The sequence below is a fragment of the Heterocephalus glaber genome, unplaced genomic scaffold, assembly GCF_053883595.1.
Source record: "Heterocephalus glaber isolate CG9 unplaced genomic scaffold, H.glaber_assembly_v1.0 deba00001460, whole genome shotgun sequence".
Lineage (NCBI taxonomy): Eukaryota > Metazoa > Chordata > Mammalia > Rodentia > Bathyergidae > Heterocephalus > Heterocephalus glaber.
The window spans coordinates 11360142-11375958 of NW_028258307.1; the positions used below are offsets into that span (position 1 = coordinate 11360142).

The window sequence follows — 15817 nt, forward strand, 5'->3', positions numbered from 1 at the left end:
AGTTAAACCACACCACTGAACAATGGATATAACAGATATCCACAGAGTGTTTTATATACAGAATGCACATTTTTCTCAACAGCAATTGGAACTTTTTTCCAAAATAGGGCACATGTTAGGCCCAGTAGTGGTGAACCTATGGCTCAGCTTACTGTTATCACTGAAAACTCTAATAAAAGGTTTGCCATCCCTGTGGGGCATAAAGTATGCTTAAATAAATAAAAAAATTTGAAAGAATCCCCTGCATACTATCAGATCATAATGGAAAGAGGCTAGAAATCAACAGCAAAAGAAGCCTTAGAAACTATGTAAATACATGGCGATTAAATAATACAATATTAAATAATCAATGAATCACAGAAGAAATCAGGGAAGAAAATTTTTAAAAAGTTCCTAGAATCAAATGACAAATAGAAGCACAACATACTAAAACCTAAGGGATTCAATGAAAGTATTTAAGAGAGAAGTTTATAACTGTAAATGCATACGTAAAAAGGACACAGTGATCCCAAATAAGTAATCTAACAATGCATCTCAGGGTCCTAGAAAGACAAGAACAATTCAAATCCAAAGCTAATGGAAAGAAATTACAAAGATTAGAGTAGAAATTAATAACACTGAGACTAAAAAGCAACACAGAGAATCTATGGATCAAAGAGTTAGTTCTTTGAAAAAATGGGGAGGAGATCTGGGGATGGAAGGACATGAAAGTGGAAGGAGAAGCAGAAAGGATCAAGATGTGACATGGGTATTTCCCATGATGAATAGATTTATTATGTGTATCAACCGTATGCCAACAAAAAAATTTGAGAATAAAATTTAAAAACTTCTACCATGTTCTGATGGTATAACATTTACTATACTTGTTTACTATCCCTGAAATTTGTTTTTCTGGGTAGATTCCTTGGAATGTTTTATGTCAAAACTTTTATGAAAGCACTACTGGCTGAGACCCTCTATTCCCAGCCTGGCTGTCCCTATGACACGCTATTGGTTGTAGCCTACAGTAGACTTACTACTGCTAGATTCAGATCTAGTGACCCAAGTGCTTGTTTGATTTCAGTATGGCAAATAAGATTATTTAGCTATCCCAGACAGTCAAATCTCCTTGCATTCAGGTGGCAGTTTACTGGAATCAGCTTCAGCTCTACAGCTCGGAAATCTGCTGCAGAATGCCACAGTATTTACAGTAAGCGGTAAGACCTTCTCTAGGTCCTGGAGCCCCAGCATTTCATGACAAGGGAATTTATTCCTTTTGAGCTTTCTATTACAGTTTTCTGCTAAGGTCTCCCAACATAAGTAAGCCGGAAGGGTTGGGGTCTTACCTAACTAGACCTAACTGTTATGCATGTATGAGAAAGTATTTTGGGAGGTCTTTGCTATCACTGTGAGAAACAAATAATATACTGGCCAATTCGTGCTGATTTATAGTACTTCTCTTCCTCAGTACACTTTCTTAAAAGCAGGTAAAATAGAAGGCTCTCCAGAATACTCTTACTATGATTGGACAGTGTCTTAAGGGGTCTTTTGCATACCTCATCAACCTCCTGCTCTGATCTCTTAGATAATGATTAAATGGTGGTCATGTATAGCAAAAACTCTTAAAATTAGAGTTTAAGGGAACAATAAAGCTTTTATATATCTTTATGCCAACAAAAATTCCCCGAAAATGATAGTGGATCTTTGAAGATACAGCAAATAAGAGGATGCCCACAAAATTTGGGAGATGGAATTCAGACTGGCTTGTTACCTATTGTGAGCGTTCCAGAGAAAGCTGACATGCAGGTGCCTGCAGACCTGGACATCAGGAAAGGCCTGGGAATGGGAGCATTGGCTGCTTCTGAGGCCGGGTCAGAACAAAGGATCCCTTCAGGCCTCTAAATTAGTAACTGGACCCTGTAGATGCCCTGCCTTCCTTTGGGTATCCCAGTGACACTCCCCACCACTGCCATTTTCTATTCCTTTTCTATGTTGAATTTAACCAGAGGCTTTGGACTTAGGAGATCAGGCTCAATAGGGCCTTCAGTGAGATTCCTATGTTGAAAAAGCAGGACTAATTGAAAAATATGACCATTTCACAAAGGAAGTCTCTTCCTTCTCTCTTCCTCCACTTTTTCTGACTTACTTGAAGAAATAAAAGACATGGTATCCAGTAATCAGGAAATTGGTTTTTCTGGCCGCCACAGGATTTGCTTTTATTTTTAAAATTCGTTTTGTATTGGTACATGTTTGCAGTACATAGTGATCACATTCATCTTGGGGGATTAGCACATACATCACGTCTTCACTCTTCTTTTTTGTCCAACCCTTCTTCCTCTCATTTAAAAAGCTCTGTTTTCATTATTTTCCCTTCACTTTTTTCTTTAAATCCTTTTCCTTTCTGTTCCTTCCACCCACCTGCCCCTCATCTCTCATATCCCTTCCCGTTTGAACAAGTTCTTCGTACTTCCTAATGTCTGTCCTCCATTTTGCTCCTTATTTATACTTTGAGGTTCTCACGCAAGAAAAACAATGTGATAATTAAACTTGTTTGATTTATTTCACTTAAGATTATTCTCTCGAGCTACATCCACATCCCTAAAAGCGTCTCAAGTTTAGCCTTCTTTATGGCAGATGGAGACAGTGGGACAGGTCTAGGTGACAGGAACAGGAAGTCTCCCTAATGCAGCTCTGCGGGAGGTAGAAACCGGGCAGTTGAGATGGGAGTGGGAGAACAGAGGATTCCAAGATCACTAATAGAATCCTGGCGTGTGGGGTTCCGTGGAGAGAAGAGTCATAGTTGTGTGGGAGAGTGTGGAAGTGAATTAGAAGTAGGTTCATAGAAAACGAAGTAAACAGCAAAATGATGTAATAATTAATTCTAAGGAATCCAAAACTTTTATCAAAAGGGAAATGTTGGTAGTGCAGCAGGTAACCCAGCCATCCATTATATAGTAGCCATCATGAAGGCAATAAAAATTGATGAACCTCCAGATTGTAGTATGATTTTAATAGAAATATTGTGAGGAAAGAAAACGAGAAGAGTAGATTAGCAGTGCGTGCGTGTGTGCGTGTGCACATCTGTGAGAGAAATGCTCTCTTTTTCAGTTGTACAATTGTAAATCAGTAATACTGAAATTAGAAAAGTCAAAAAGGAGTTGAAAGATGTTATCTCTGCCTAGCAAGAATCGGAGGTGAAATGTAGAGATTGTTATTTTCATTATATGCCTTTTTTGTAATTTTAATTTTGTAAATGATTCACACACAGAGCCTACCCAAAAAAACATGTACACACTTTAGCAGTTCTCAGTACTAGTAAATGTCTGGAAGTTAATGGTCACACTTTGAGCACCTGTGGTAATCATAGAGGCCAAAGGTAACTCATATTAATCTAATGATGTCTCAGTAAATGTAGTATTGTAATATGGACCCAAGTTTTTATTCTCCTGTTGAAAACGTTTTTTGAGTGTACTCCGTATATGCACTACCTTGTATATCTTTTAAATAGGAAGAAGAATAAACAGCATGTATAGGTAAATATGAGACTTGAATAATTTACTTTGTGTTTAGCAAACACTAGTTAGTAGATATCTTTTAAAAATTAGAGGTATATTTTTTTCCAGGACTTTGTGCGCTAGTAGTTTTGGGGACTAGACTGTGTTCTGTTGCTAGTTGCTGTCAGAGGTTTTAATCTGTAGTGAAATGTTAGTGAAAGACTGGCCCTTTCTTGAAAAGCACTTTTTTTAAATTCTGAGATTGCCCATGCTTCTTATTTTGATGGGATGACAAAGATAGTAGTTACTGTTTTTTTAAAAAAACATTTATTTCCTCTCAGCAAAATGGAAAACTGACAATTCTGTGTAGTTCCCTGAGATGTCACTTGAAATTTTTCCTGTTTATAAAATCTGAAAGCCTAGCCTCTACTAGATTAGATTATTTAATTTGGCTCTATTGGTTGTTTTGGATAAAATCTATTTCCATTTGATTTGTCTTCATTGCTTTGTCTAATACATGAAAATGACAGGGAACAAATGCCAGGCCTGGTGTTCTTTCTAAATGTCAGAGCCCTCTAGGGATTTTTTCAATATATAAGCCATTTATTAAAGAAGACCTGGCTTGTTATTTAACAAATAGTTTTTTGACTGTGCACATTAACTTTATCATCATCATGCTCATAATCATTAAGTAATATTCATCATTTTCTCAGGTATTTATGTGCTGCATGTCATTTAAAAAGTCATTTGAAATTTATGTTTCCCTTATGTTCTCAGATTGTAAAGTGTCCTTTCTTATGGCACCCATCTGCTACTTGTCAACAATTAAGTCATTAGGCAGGCATGGAGGTGCACACCTATAATCCCAGCACTGAGGAAGTTGAGGCAGGAGGATCACTGCAGATCTCTACTAGTTCAAAGCCAACCTGAGCAACTAGTGAGATGCTGTCTCCCAAAACATAAATAAATGAAATAAATAAATAAATATTTTATCAATGGAGGATTTTAACAATTATAACAAGTATAATCCAGAATCTTCTTTGAAAATATAGGTTATGGTTATATTTTTTAAAGTTTGGATTTTTGGATTAGCTATCTGTCAGGTAAAAGGGCCAAAGACCAAGACCAGACCAGGCCACAACAAGCCTTTATTAGGGGAACAGATCTGCCGGGCTGTCTCTGAACAAAGGAGAGACAAAAGCAATATGGCTGGGGCAGGGAGAGTCTTTTATAGAGACTGGAGTGGGGTTTGTAGGGGCTGAGGTGGGGTTGAGTGAGGTAGTGATCAGGGAGTGGAGGAGCCGGTGACATCACTAAGTGGTAGGAGGTGAGTGAGTATTAGATTACTCTCTAGGTGGGACCAGGGGCATGCTGGGAAGAAGGGTTTGTTCTTTGGTGGGAGCAACCATCTTGGCATGACGTCACACAGGGGAGGGGGCAAGGCACAATAAGAAGAGGGCAGCTACTGTACATAATAGCTGCTGAGGTGGTGGGAGACCTATCACTATCCAAATCTAGACAATTTTTAGCAAATAAGTAACAATTTTAGAGGCTCAGGGTGTAAAAATTAAAAACAAAATCGGGAAATGACTATGAACACAATGAATCTGGGATGCATGGTGCTTACACACTTCACAGAATAGTTGGGTATGCTAATGAGTGCGGTGGAAGTCAATATTTCAGTCATGTATGGATGATCGTATTTTACTAGGAATATAAGTACATAAACTTTCCCCAAGTTTTCGGGCTTTACGGAATACACATATACCTACGCACTCACTTTTCCCCTACAAAATGGAAAGATGCTCTAGGCATTGCTTTGCATCTTTTTTCTTTAATATCTTAACATACACACCTTGACTTTAGCTAAATGACCTTAAATTTTGGAGGATAACATTGTTTCTCTGGTGCTACTATCAAAGTCATTTATCTCACTCAGTTTTTCAGTTATGTTTGAGATTTACAAAAGCAGGCCACCCTTTTCCCATAATTTAGGAAGATAGCTTGACACATCCCCATTCTGCCACCACCATTCTCCCACTGCTATGACACCCATCCAGGCACCTTATATCTCATCCAGAACTGCCAATCTGGCTCCTCGATTCCCTGTGCTCTTTTTCAGTCTATTCTCCACAGAGAAACCCCTCCCCGTTTTAGGTTAGAAAGGCCTGCGTGAGCACTCACCTGTCGCCCTGTGGCACACAACACCTGGAGCGGCCATGCTCCTCCACGTGCTGGGCCCCCGCTCTGCCACACCAGCCTTCTTATCTCTCAGGGCACTCAGCCTCAGGCACACCAGGAGCTGCTTGCCTCTCCCCCTTACCTTCGCAAGGCTGCTCCTCCTCACACCTGCTTACATTTTTTTTGCAGAAGGCTTTCTCTAACCATCCTATCTAAGCGCCTCCCAGCTTCATACTGAGAATCAAACCCAGGGCCTTATACATGCTAGGCAAGCACTCTGCTCCTAAGCTACATTCCCAAGTCTAAAGCTACTCTTACTTTACCTTATTTTAATCATGTTATCACCTCTGGTAGCCTACCAGAAAAATGACAGCATTATTGTTATTTCTTCATCTGTTTTTTGATTCCTTTATTGTCTGTTCCCACCTGCATTATCTAAGTTCTTTGTGTTGTTAAGCATTGGAACCCTAGGACCTAGATTAATAATGTCTAGCAGGTAGTAGGGTTTAGTAAATATTTATTGACTGAATATATGAATGAATAAATGAATAGTTTTAAGAGAAGACTTAGAAGTGTTAAAACAGTTATACATTCATATTACAAACATGAATTATAGTCTTCTAGTAGTTATAAAATATACTATATTGTATCAATACTTACAGTATACTATATACTATACTAAGAAAAATGGCATTCTACTTAGAATCTAATATTTATAAAAATACTTCCCCTTGATATATTAGCATATGTTATGGTAGAATATCTGTTGCGGTCATTGTATAAGAGTGGAATAAAATAAAGATGAATTAAGCAAGGTACATATGCCATATACGCAGTTGGAGAAGGCAGATTATAAAGAATCAATGATGTGTTCAAGGAGAATTTAAACCGTTGACTGTCAGTTTACATATACTATACAAATGTTTTGAAACTGCAAATATTTAGCATACTACACAAATATTTAGATCTATTTTCTCTGGTTTCTTCTTTTTTCCTTTTTTTTTTTGTACTGAAGATTGAACTCAGGCAGGACCTTGCACTTGTGAGGCAGGCACAGTGCCACTGAGCTAAATCCTTAGCCCGAATAAATATTGTTTTTTTTTACTAATTTTTTTTCTGAAATATATATAAAACATACTATCATATGTTAGATAACATATGTGAAAATTTCTCTCATGTGTTGCAGGTAGAATGTTAAAAATTAGTAGATTTTGTTAAGTGACTAATTCTCCACTAGGCAAAGTTCAGTCAGGGTTAGCAGCACATTCTGCATGCCTTGAACACAGACTTGTCTGCACCTAGAATAATGACTCCCTACCCTCTGGAATATGCTCAAAAATGTTTATTATGGGATGAATTGAATACATTAATTATACTTTATATAGATAGCCTTTCATTAAGGTAAGAGCTTTTACATGAAACTTCTAATGTCCATTCTAGACTGCATTTCTAGATACCATTTACAATGCTTAGCTATTTTTGTGATTGCTGACTGGGTTACTAGATCCACCACAACACAAGGTTAAATTAATTTGTTCAGGACATCGATTTTAGCTCTGTTTATGTAGTCCAAAATCTACATCTGACTGTAGATGTGGAAGAACATAAACCATGGTCGGGCATGTGTCACCCTGATGAGAGACAAAGAGATTAAAGTGCACAGGTGGGTTATGAATATACATCCTTCCGTATAATGTGTTCTTTAAATGTGGGTTCATAAAAGCTGTCAGGTAAGGGGGACCGGTTTCCAGAAATGTGGCTTCATTGTGCACTTTTTTCTAAAATGGACCTACATGTTAATACTCTCCTGGTCAAGGCCTCAGGCTTTTTGTCCTTTCTTCACCAAAAGGAAGAAAAAGAAGGCATAATCTTCACCCATAATCTAGTTCAGTACATCCCAAGGTATAAAAACTAAGGTGGGCCCAGAAAGTCGTCCAAATACTAGTTTTGGGGAAGCTTCTTCCATTGAGGGATAAGGCAGCTTTCCAATATTATTTTACAGCACAGAAAAGAAAATAAAAGCTGAGGACCTCTGCCTCAAGGTATTTTGAATTTTTTCTAAGAAATTTGGCATTTATCTGGTAACTAGTTTTCTTATTAATTTTTAAACCCTGTCTTTTTCAAACATGCTGTTTTTCTGATACCACTGACAGAGTGGTACATGTTTAATTCTTACGTAAAGAAGTAAGTCAGCTTGCTTGAAATATCGATGTGAGCCTGTGTTGCATTTGAAAAAATGGAGCGATGATATTGGGTGCCGTAATCCTTTGTGGTCACTGTCAGTTTCACTAAAAAGGGAAATTCTGTTATATCTTCTATAGTTTCCGTTATGATTCAAGGACCACAGAGAAAAAAAACACCACTCTTGGAATTTACAGATAATTTAAGTAAAACATATGAATTCCATTAGCTATGCAAAGTGCGCTTCTGGGGAGACAGGGAGGGAGAGAAACGCCTGGCTACACAATGCCTTGCGATAGAGAAAAACGCCAGACAGCCTGTGTGGGCTAAGCTTTGAATACAGTTGCTTTCTTTAAGAAGCAATCAAAAGTAAGGAACAAAGACATAAAAGTAAATTTAGACCAAAATACCTTGATCCCTGTAATTTAACCAATTTACTTTGCCTTCTCATTCTTAAAAATGATGATTTTCAAAAGTGAAGAAGCTTTCTGTCCTAGTTAGTATCAGTGTAGATAATGCTTGTTCTCTAGCTCCTGGCTTGAGCTGCAGAAATTTTGAGATAGATTGGTAAGCACACAGAGCAGTGACTTTTAACCAGAGTCACATGTGAAGGCTTCGGAAATAATTCATGTGCAGATTCTTCTTCAGGAGCAGGTTCAGTAGACACGGAGTCGGGCCCAATGAACAACACTTTTAAAAGATCTTTGACCAATTCTGGTATGCACCAGCATACTATAGATGAGCCTACTATAGTAAAATGCTATTTTTTTTTTTTTTGGTACTGGGGATCGAACTCGGGTCCTTGCGCTTGCACAGCAGGCGGCAAAACCACTGAGGTAAATCCCTGGCCCAAATAAAATGCTATTTGATTAGGGATTGACCCTGGAAATATTTCTGCAAACCAACTTGTGGTCATATGATCTTAGTTCAGGTATCTGCCTTTCACTTATACCCAGGTGTTACTAGTTTTATGTGGCTTCTATAACAGATTGCCATGGACTCAGTGTCTGAATTAATAGAATTTTATTCCCTCGCCATTTTAGAGGTCAGAAGGTGTAACCAGGGCCACACACTTCCTAAAGGGTCACAGGAGGGTCTGTTCCCAGCTTTTTCCAGCTTCTGGAGGTTGCCCTTGTGTACTGGCTCAGTCTATATTGCTCTGGACTCTGCTGCTCTTCAGGTTGCTTTCTCTTTAAATCACCCTCTGCTCTATTATAAAGATGCTCGTAAGTGTATTTAGGGCCCAGCCAGATGCTCTTCTCATCTCAAGCTCTTTAACTCCATCATATTTTTGAAGTTTTTTTGCATGTAAGATAATATTCCAGCATTTCCAGAATTCAAAGCCGGACGTCTTTTAGAGGCCCATATTTAATCTCCACAGAAGGCTGCTATTATTTCATTGTGCGAATCCCCAGGGGCTTCTGTGATACCTTTCTCCTATTATCCCTCTCCTTGTTAGTCCATGGTGACAGGGAAGTGGAAAGCCTTCCAGGATAGTGTTTACCCCCGAATCTTGCCTCATTGGACTAGGACAGATTACTCAGCTATGCCAGGATTTGTTTTCCTGAGCTGCAGCCTAGGCCTCCAGTTTCAGGCCCCCACATAGCATGCACCTTTGGTTCCGAGTGGAGTGAGGTTAGGGTCACTGAAGCAAGCCCATTTCCACTGGCAAAGGAACTTCGAGATGTGTCCTAGCAACGGTGGCTCTTCTTGAAAGCTCATCTCTTAAGAATAGATTCTTACAGTGATCAGCATTATTTGAATCTTTTCTAAGAGAGGCACACACCTTGTTAACTTTTCACAAGAGCATTGGCTTAGGCTTAGCATGTGGAGTGCTGTTAAGTTTGGTTTTAGGAGGAGAAAATAGTAAACATGAAAAGAAGAGTTGGGAATTTAACGCAGAGATAGAATGCAAGCTTAACGTGGAAACCCTTGGATTCAATCTTCCGCACGAAAAGAATAAAGTAAAAGAGGAAGAGGAGAAGGAGGAGGTGGAGGAGAAGGAGAATGAGGAGGAAAGGAGAAAAGAAGGAGAAGAAAATGTTTCTAAGTAAAGGCTAATGAAAACAGCAGAGGGACTTCGAGAGAAGTTAATTCATGTAGGCTCCATCATTCCCAGATACATAAGGAAGTATTTGATTCATGCTCTTGGGCCTCTTCAGGCTTTGAGATTCCTTTGTGTTACTTCTTCCCTTATAATGAAAACAGAATAGGTACCAGTAAAATGCATTAGAGATGACCAGAGATTAAAGAGGCTCATGAATGGAGGCTCTGCTGAAGTTTGAGGTGATGACTACCCAGTAGCATTAATGTGTGCCTTTTTTTTGGTACCGGGGATCAAACTTGGGTCCTTGAGCTTTCGAGGCAGGCAGTGGAAATTGTGTGCCATTGTTTAATATTTTCTAGTCATGCCTAATTAGTCACGTATAACTTGGGAAGGCTGTACAACCCAAGACCAGTGTCTAGGTCAGTGTTATCCCCTCAGTTACTGATACCCCAGAACCTTGTCTTCAGAAATGGGCCAAGTCATAGTACTTCATCACCTAGCACACTGACTGGTCCACTGGAGGATAGGTGACCTAAATCACAATAGTAACATTCTGCCTGGGACTTGTCATGCTGGAGCTAGAAGAAAGAGCTGTTTGTTTTCTCATGTTTAGACACATAAGGGTGTAAATAGGTGTTGCTTATAGTAGATGGTTTCATGTGTACTAGAAAAACAAGAACTGGAGATACGTAGGTTGGAAAAGGAGAAGGGTTGAAAGTCAAGAGGCAGAATTTAAAAATTATTAAATCTGTGAAGCCAATTCCATCCATACCTCTTTATGATTCGACTACTTAAGCTGTTAGGTCCCCCTTATCATTAAAATAAAATTTAGATATTTTACATCTGAAGCTAAGAGAAATCTTAAATCACTTATGGAATATTAGTGTGGAGAAGTCAACATAAGATTAGCTAAAAGTCCCTCTTCAGGTATAACAGAAAGATAATAGAACAAAAAAGTTGAAAGTACAAATTGAGTATCCCTTATCTGAAATTCTTGGGACCAGAAGTGTTTCAGATTTTCAATTTTTTTCAGATTTTGGAATATTCGCATACATATGGTAAGATACCTTAGGGATGGGACTCAAGTCGAAACCTGAAATTCATTTGTTTCATATACATCTTATATACACAGTATTTTCAGTAGTTTTGTGCATAAACAGTGTTTTATGGTGCAGAATTTTCCAATTGTGGCATACTGCTGGTGTCCTAAAAGTTTCAGATTTTTGGAGCATTTCAGACTTCAGATTTGTGGATTAGAGTGTCTCAGTATCACCAAGAGTAGCTGAAATGATAACCACAGGATACACCATGGTATCTGGGCCACACAGAAAAAGTAGTGGCTGTTGGGCAAGAAATAAAGAAGGAGTCAGATGAACTAAGTCCTTGACTGGGCTAAGTAGATAAAAAGAGGAGTTGAGGTGAGGGTTGGATGCCATTACAAAGCATCTTTCTTTTATTAAGGAAAATAAGATCATCACAAAACGCTGCAAAGTATCAAGCAAATTTCTTTGTAATGTTGGCATTGAAAATAATAGGGATAGGACCAACCGTTTAGAGTTGGCATGCTGCAATAAGAAATCTATCTTATATTATGTATACAGGGTGAGGATTTGACCTACAATATGACAAGTCTATTGAATCTGACAAAATATTTTATCATTAGAATTTTGTTGTGAGATATCTAGCTGATTGAGTAACAAAATTTTTTTAAAATTTAGAACATTTCTCTTTAATCAAATAGTCTCAAGGACAAAACAGTTTAAAAAACAATTGTTGTAGAGCAGAATTGAATATATTAGGAAACTTTGGGATACTTAGATATCATTTTTAAACTATCTAACTTTATGAACAGATTTTTTAAAAATCCTTGCCACACCAGGAATTATTCTGGGTAATACAGAGTGTGACAGTAAATAAAGAGCTTTTCTCTGTCTCTTTTCAATTGCAGTTTCTCAGCCCACTATTACTTGTGGTTTCAGAATGGCTCAGACAAGTAATAAAATCCATTTAAAAGCCATTTATCCGGGAATCTCATGAGACCCTCTGCACTTCCTTAAGTGTTCAGCTTCAGGAGACATTAGCAATACTGTACCTAAGGTTTTTGGAGTAAATTTAGGTTCTTTGAAAAGAATATCCACCTGGATGCATGGTCTTAAGGACTCGGTTTAACGGGGGGTTTTTTTTCTCTTTTTTTTTACTTTTCTAGGTCCTTTGTACTCCTACATAACTTTTAAATTTCAATATCCAATTCTTCATTTATAGCAAGTATACACAGACCTGAATTTTTATATATACCTTGTGTTTTCTAATCCTGCTAAATTCAAATACAAGTTCTAGGGGCTCCTAGAGATTTCTCAGTATTTTCTCTATAGATGATCATTTCGTCTACATATAAAGATTCTGCTTCTACCTAGCTAATCCTATCTTAATTGTGTCATTTTATTGCCAGACTATTTTGGTTTGGGCCTATGTTTCAAAGTTTAATGGACACATGAAGAGTAGGCATATCTGCCCTTGTTCCCCACCTTAAGGAGAAAGCATTGTATCTTCTCCAGTCACAAAAGCCATTTTTGCTGGAAGTACGGTGTGCATGTCTTTGATCTGTTGAGAAGGTTCTGTTCTACTTCTAGTGTCCTGATAGCTTTTACCATGAACAGCTGTAGAATTTAGTCCAATACTTTTTTCTGCAACTACTGACAGCATCACATGGTTTTTTCCTTTCCTCTGTTAAAATGATGACTTTTGGGGGTGGATCTTCCAATGCTGAACCAACACTGCCATCCCTATAATAAAACCACTTTCTACATACCGCCAGATCTGACTTCTAATAGTTTGTTTTGTTGAACAAATTTCTATCTATGTTCATACTTTTTTCTTCTATTATCTTTATCCAGTTTTAGGATTATCACAGTGTTGATTTCCTAAAATGAGGGGAGAAATGTTCCTTCTTTTTTCTGCTTTAAATGTTTGATATAATTTATCAGTTAAAATGTATACGAGCCTGTTGTTGTCATATAGGTAGGTTTTCAAGCTAGGAATATACTTTCTTTAATAGGTGTTATTCAAATTTTATAATTCCTCCAGAGTTAGTTTCATTAATTTGTCTTCCAAAGTACTTCTTAGAAGTTGTCAAATTTATTTCAAAACAGATTTTTGAAATATGCTCTCTATATCTTTTTAAATTCTGTAAAATCTGTGGTAATGTCTCCTAGGTCTTGATATTTTAATTTTGAAAATGTATAATTGATATTGTGTAACGGGAAGAAAAGGTCTAAAAGAGCAGGGGAAGTGGGAGGGGTAGGGGAAAGGAAAGAAGGGAAGAGAAAAAATATGAGAAAAGGAAAAAATGGAAACAAAATCTTTGCAAATAGGGAAGGGTGGAGGGATTGAAGGGAAGGCAGGGGAAGGTGAAAAAAAAAAAGAACCAAGATACTCATGTAAAGGTACAAGATCCCAATGATGAATGTAACTGTATTTTATACCTAAAATACCAATAAATTTAATGGGGGGAAAAAAAAGGACTCGGTTTATTTTATTATGGTTTGTGAGAGTCTCTCATTATTTGAGAATACTTAGTAAGGATAAAGTATCTCCTGATTGGTATTTGCTACCATAATTATTTAGTAATTCAATTATTAGAGCTACACTGGAGAACTTCCACATACCCTGTGAAGACACTGGCTAAGGATACATGTGTTGAATCCTTAATAATACAAACTTTGTACCCTACAAAGAGCTGTACTGTATTTGGAAGGAAATTCATTACTAGTGTGCAGACAGTTGGAGGAATTGAATTAAAAGGCAGAAGATAAGAATACAAAGCGTTTCTACCTATTATCCTGCTTGGACACCTTTTGAAACTCGTCTTTCCTCCTTTGCAAGGTGAAGAGTCAGATGGCATCGAGGCTCCCTTTTTCCTGTCTTGAAGTGAATAAAATGCTTGCTAAGCCTTTCAGGTTCCAATAGATCCAGGTCCTTCTTTGAGGAAAAATCTTCCAACAACATCATCATGTTATTATGCATATAGTTATTCTTGTATGTAATATAATTTTCTATTATTTTATATCTTAGAAATGAATTTGACATTTTAATGTCTTATTCAACATTTAAAGCATTTTCCTAGAAAGCTGTTATTGTGGAATAATTTGATTCTGGAGCTAGAACAGGGAAGCTGTTTCACACTAACTTGACTGTTACCAAGGTCTAAAGAAGCATTCTGTCCCCTCCAGCACCACACATACACACTATCTTAATGCACAGGTGTAAAGCAGATTTTGGCATTAGAACACAACTTAAAAACTGCCTATGTCATTGGCATAGAAACTCTAAACTATTCTGAAATGTGTTTCCATATTTAGCTTTGGTCCCCCTTTTGTGTGTCTCTCTCAGTAAGTTGCTATGAAAACAGTTGGATTTTTTCCATTAGTGGAAAAGTTTTGAGTACCACCAAAGTCCAAATGAATGGAATGATAAGACCATGTTTTGAATGACAAAAGTAGGATGTGCAGTCCAGTTTTAATTACATCCCAATTTTGTTATGATGAGATGTAATATACAGTGCTGTCTCTTATGTATAAAGATTGTTTTTTACATCTTTGTTTCGTGAAACTCTGCTTAACCTGTGCTCCTTTGCTTCACTGAGTATCCTCATTTCAGAGCCAACATCCTGTCAAGAGGCTTTAGGCTATCTGGTCAAGATAGTTGGAGAGTAAAAAATGTTGATTGCAGATGCAGATTTCAAGACTTTTGGGTGAATTCAGAATATGGAATAGAATGAAAAGTAATGTTATATTATTTTCTCTCTTTACAGGCTCTGTATAACTCCATCAAGAATGAGAAGCTTGAATGGGCAGTGTAAGTATGCTGGATATCAGCCTTTTAATAATGAACTACTCTCTTTTTTCTTGCTGCCTTGGACATGTTTTTAAAGAAGGATTAAGTATGCATTGCCAGTTCACATTTTACATCAAGCGTCTTACTACCTTGTGTAAAACCTAAGTAAACCCTAAGTATCCTATGCTTTTACCCCTTGGTACCCAGAATACCCCTGTTCTTTCCTTTTTTTTTTTTGGTATGGGAGATCAAACTTGGAACCTTGCACTTATGAAGTAGGCGGCAGAACCACTGAGCTAAATCCCTGGCCCACTCCTATTTTAATCTCATTTCTGTGCCTATAGGCAAGTAATCATATTTTTAATGTATCCTTTAAAAATGATATTCTAAAGAAAATCTTCTGATAAAACTAGATTTACTTCAGAACCCAATACACATGATTTTAGTACCAACCGCTTGTTTTAATTCTCTTACTATCATCATAGATCAAAGTTTTCCAATCTTATTTTCTGTAATCATCCTAGACCATGGACAGATAATAACCACAAAAAGAAAAAGGGTTCTGTGGATAGATATGCTTGAGAAATGATGGATTAAATAAAGCTAATCCTTCTAGGAGCATTTAAAATCTTTGATAGAGAATAAATTTCATGTTTTCTGAATCTATTTGATAGTAAATGTAGTGTTTCAAGGTCCATACTTTGGGAAATGTTATGGATAAATTGCACTTTATGTAAACCAACAATACTATTTTTTTTAAATCTTCATTGATCAAAACGGCAATAAAAACTTTAATTTAAAAAATAGCTAGGGAACAATCTTTTCTACATTTTTAATCAACTTACCAAGAAATTAGGTCAAAATATATTTTTTAAATAGAAAACCCATGTGAATTTTATTATTTTCACTGATACATACCATTCATTTTTTTTAACCTTGTTGCCCAACAGCAGTCTGCAGTGAAATCAAGTTAACAGAATCCTAACTTGGGTGATAAATCTTGTTCTGTCATATGCGTACCGGGGAAAATGACTTAGCATTTGACTGAATCTCACATGTAATATGCTAGAGTGAATTTAAAATGTCAGTGCCACTTAAATTG

General features: G+C 37.2%; 1 protein-coding gene across 12 annotated transcripts in view; it reads left to right on the forward strand.

The window, feature by feature from the left end:
• Psd3 (pleckstrin and Sec7 domain containing 3) overlaps positions 1-15817 on the forward strand; it is a 517630-nt gene that overhangs the window by 378793 nt on the left and 123020 nt on the right. For all 12 annotated transcript variants that reach the window (XM_004848243.4, XM_021261216.2, XM_021261217.2 and 9 more), the window contains one exon: positions 14693-14736. In XM_004848243.4, coding sequence (XP_004848300.3) covers positions 14693-14736 — 44 coding nt within the window. The remainder of the gene's footprint in view (positions 1-14692; positions 14737-15817) is intronic.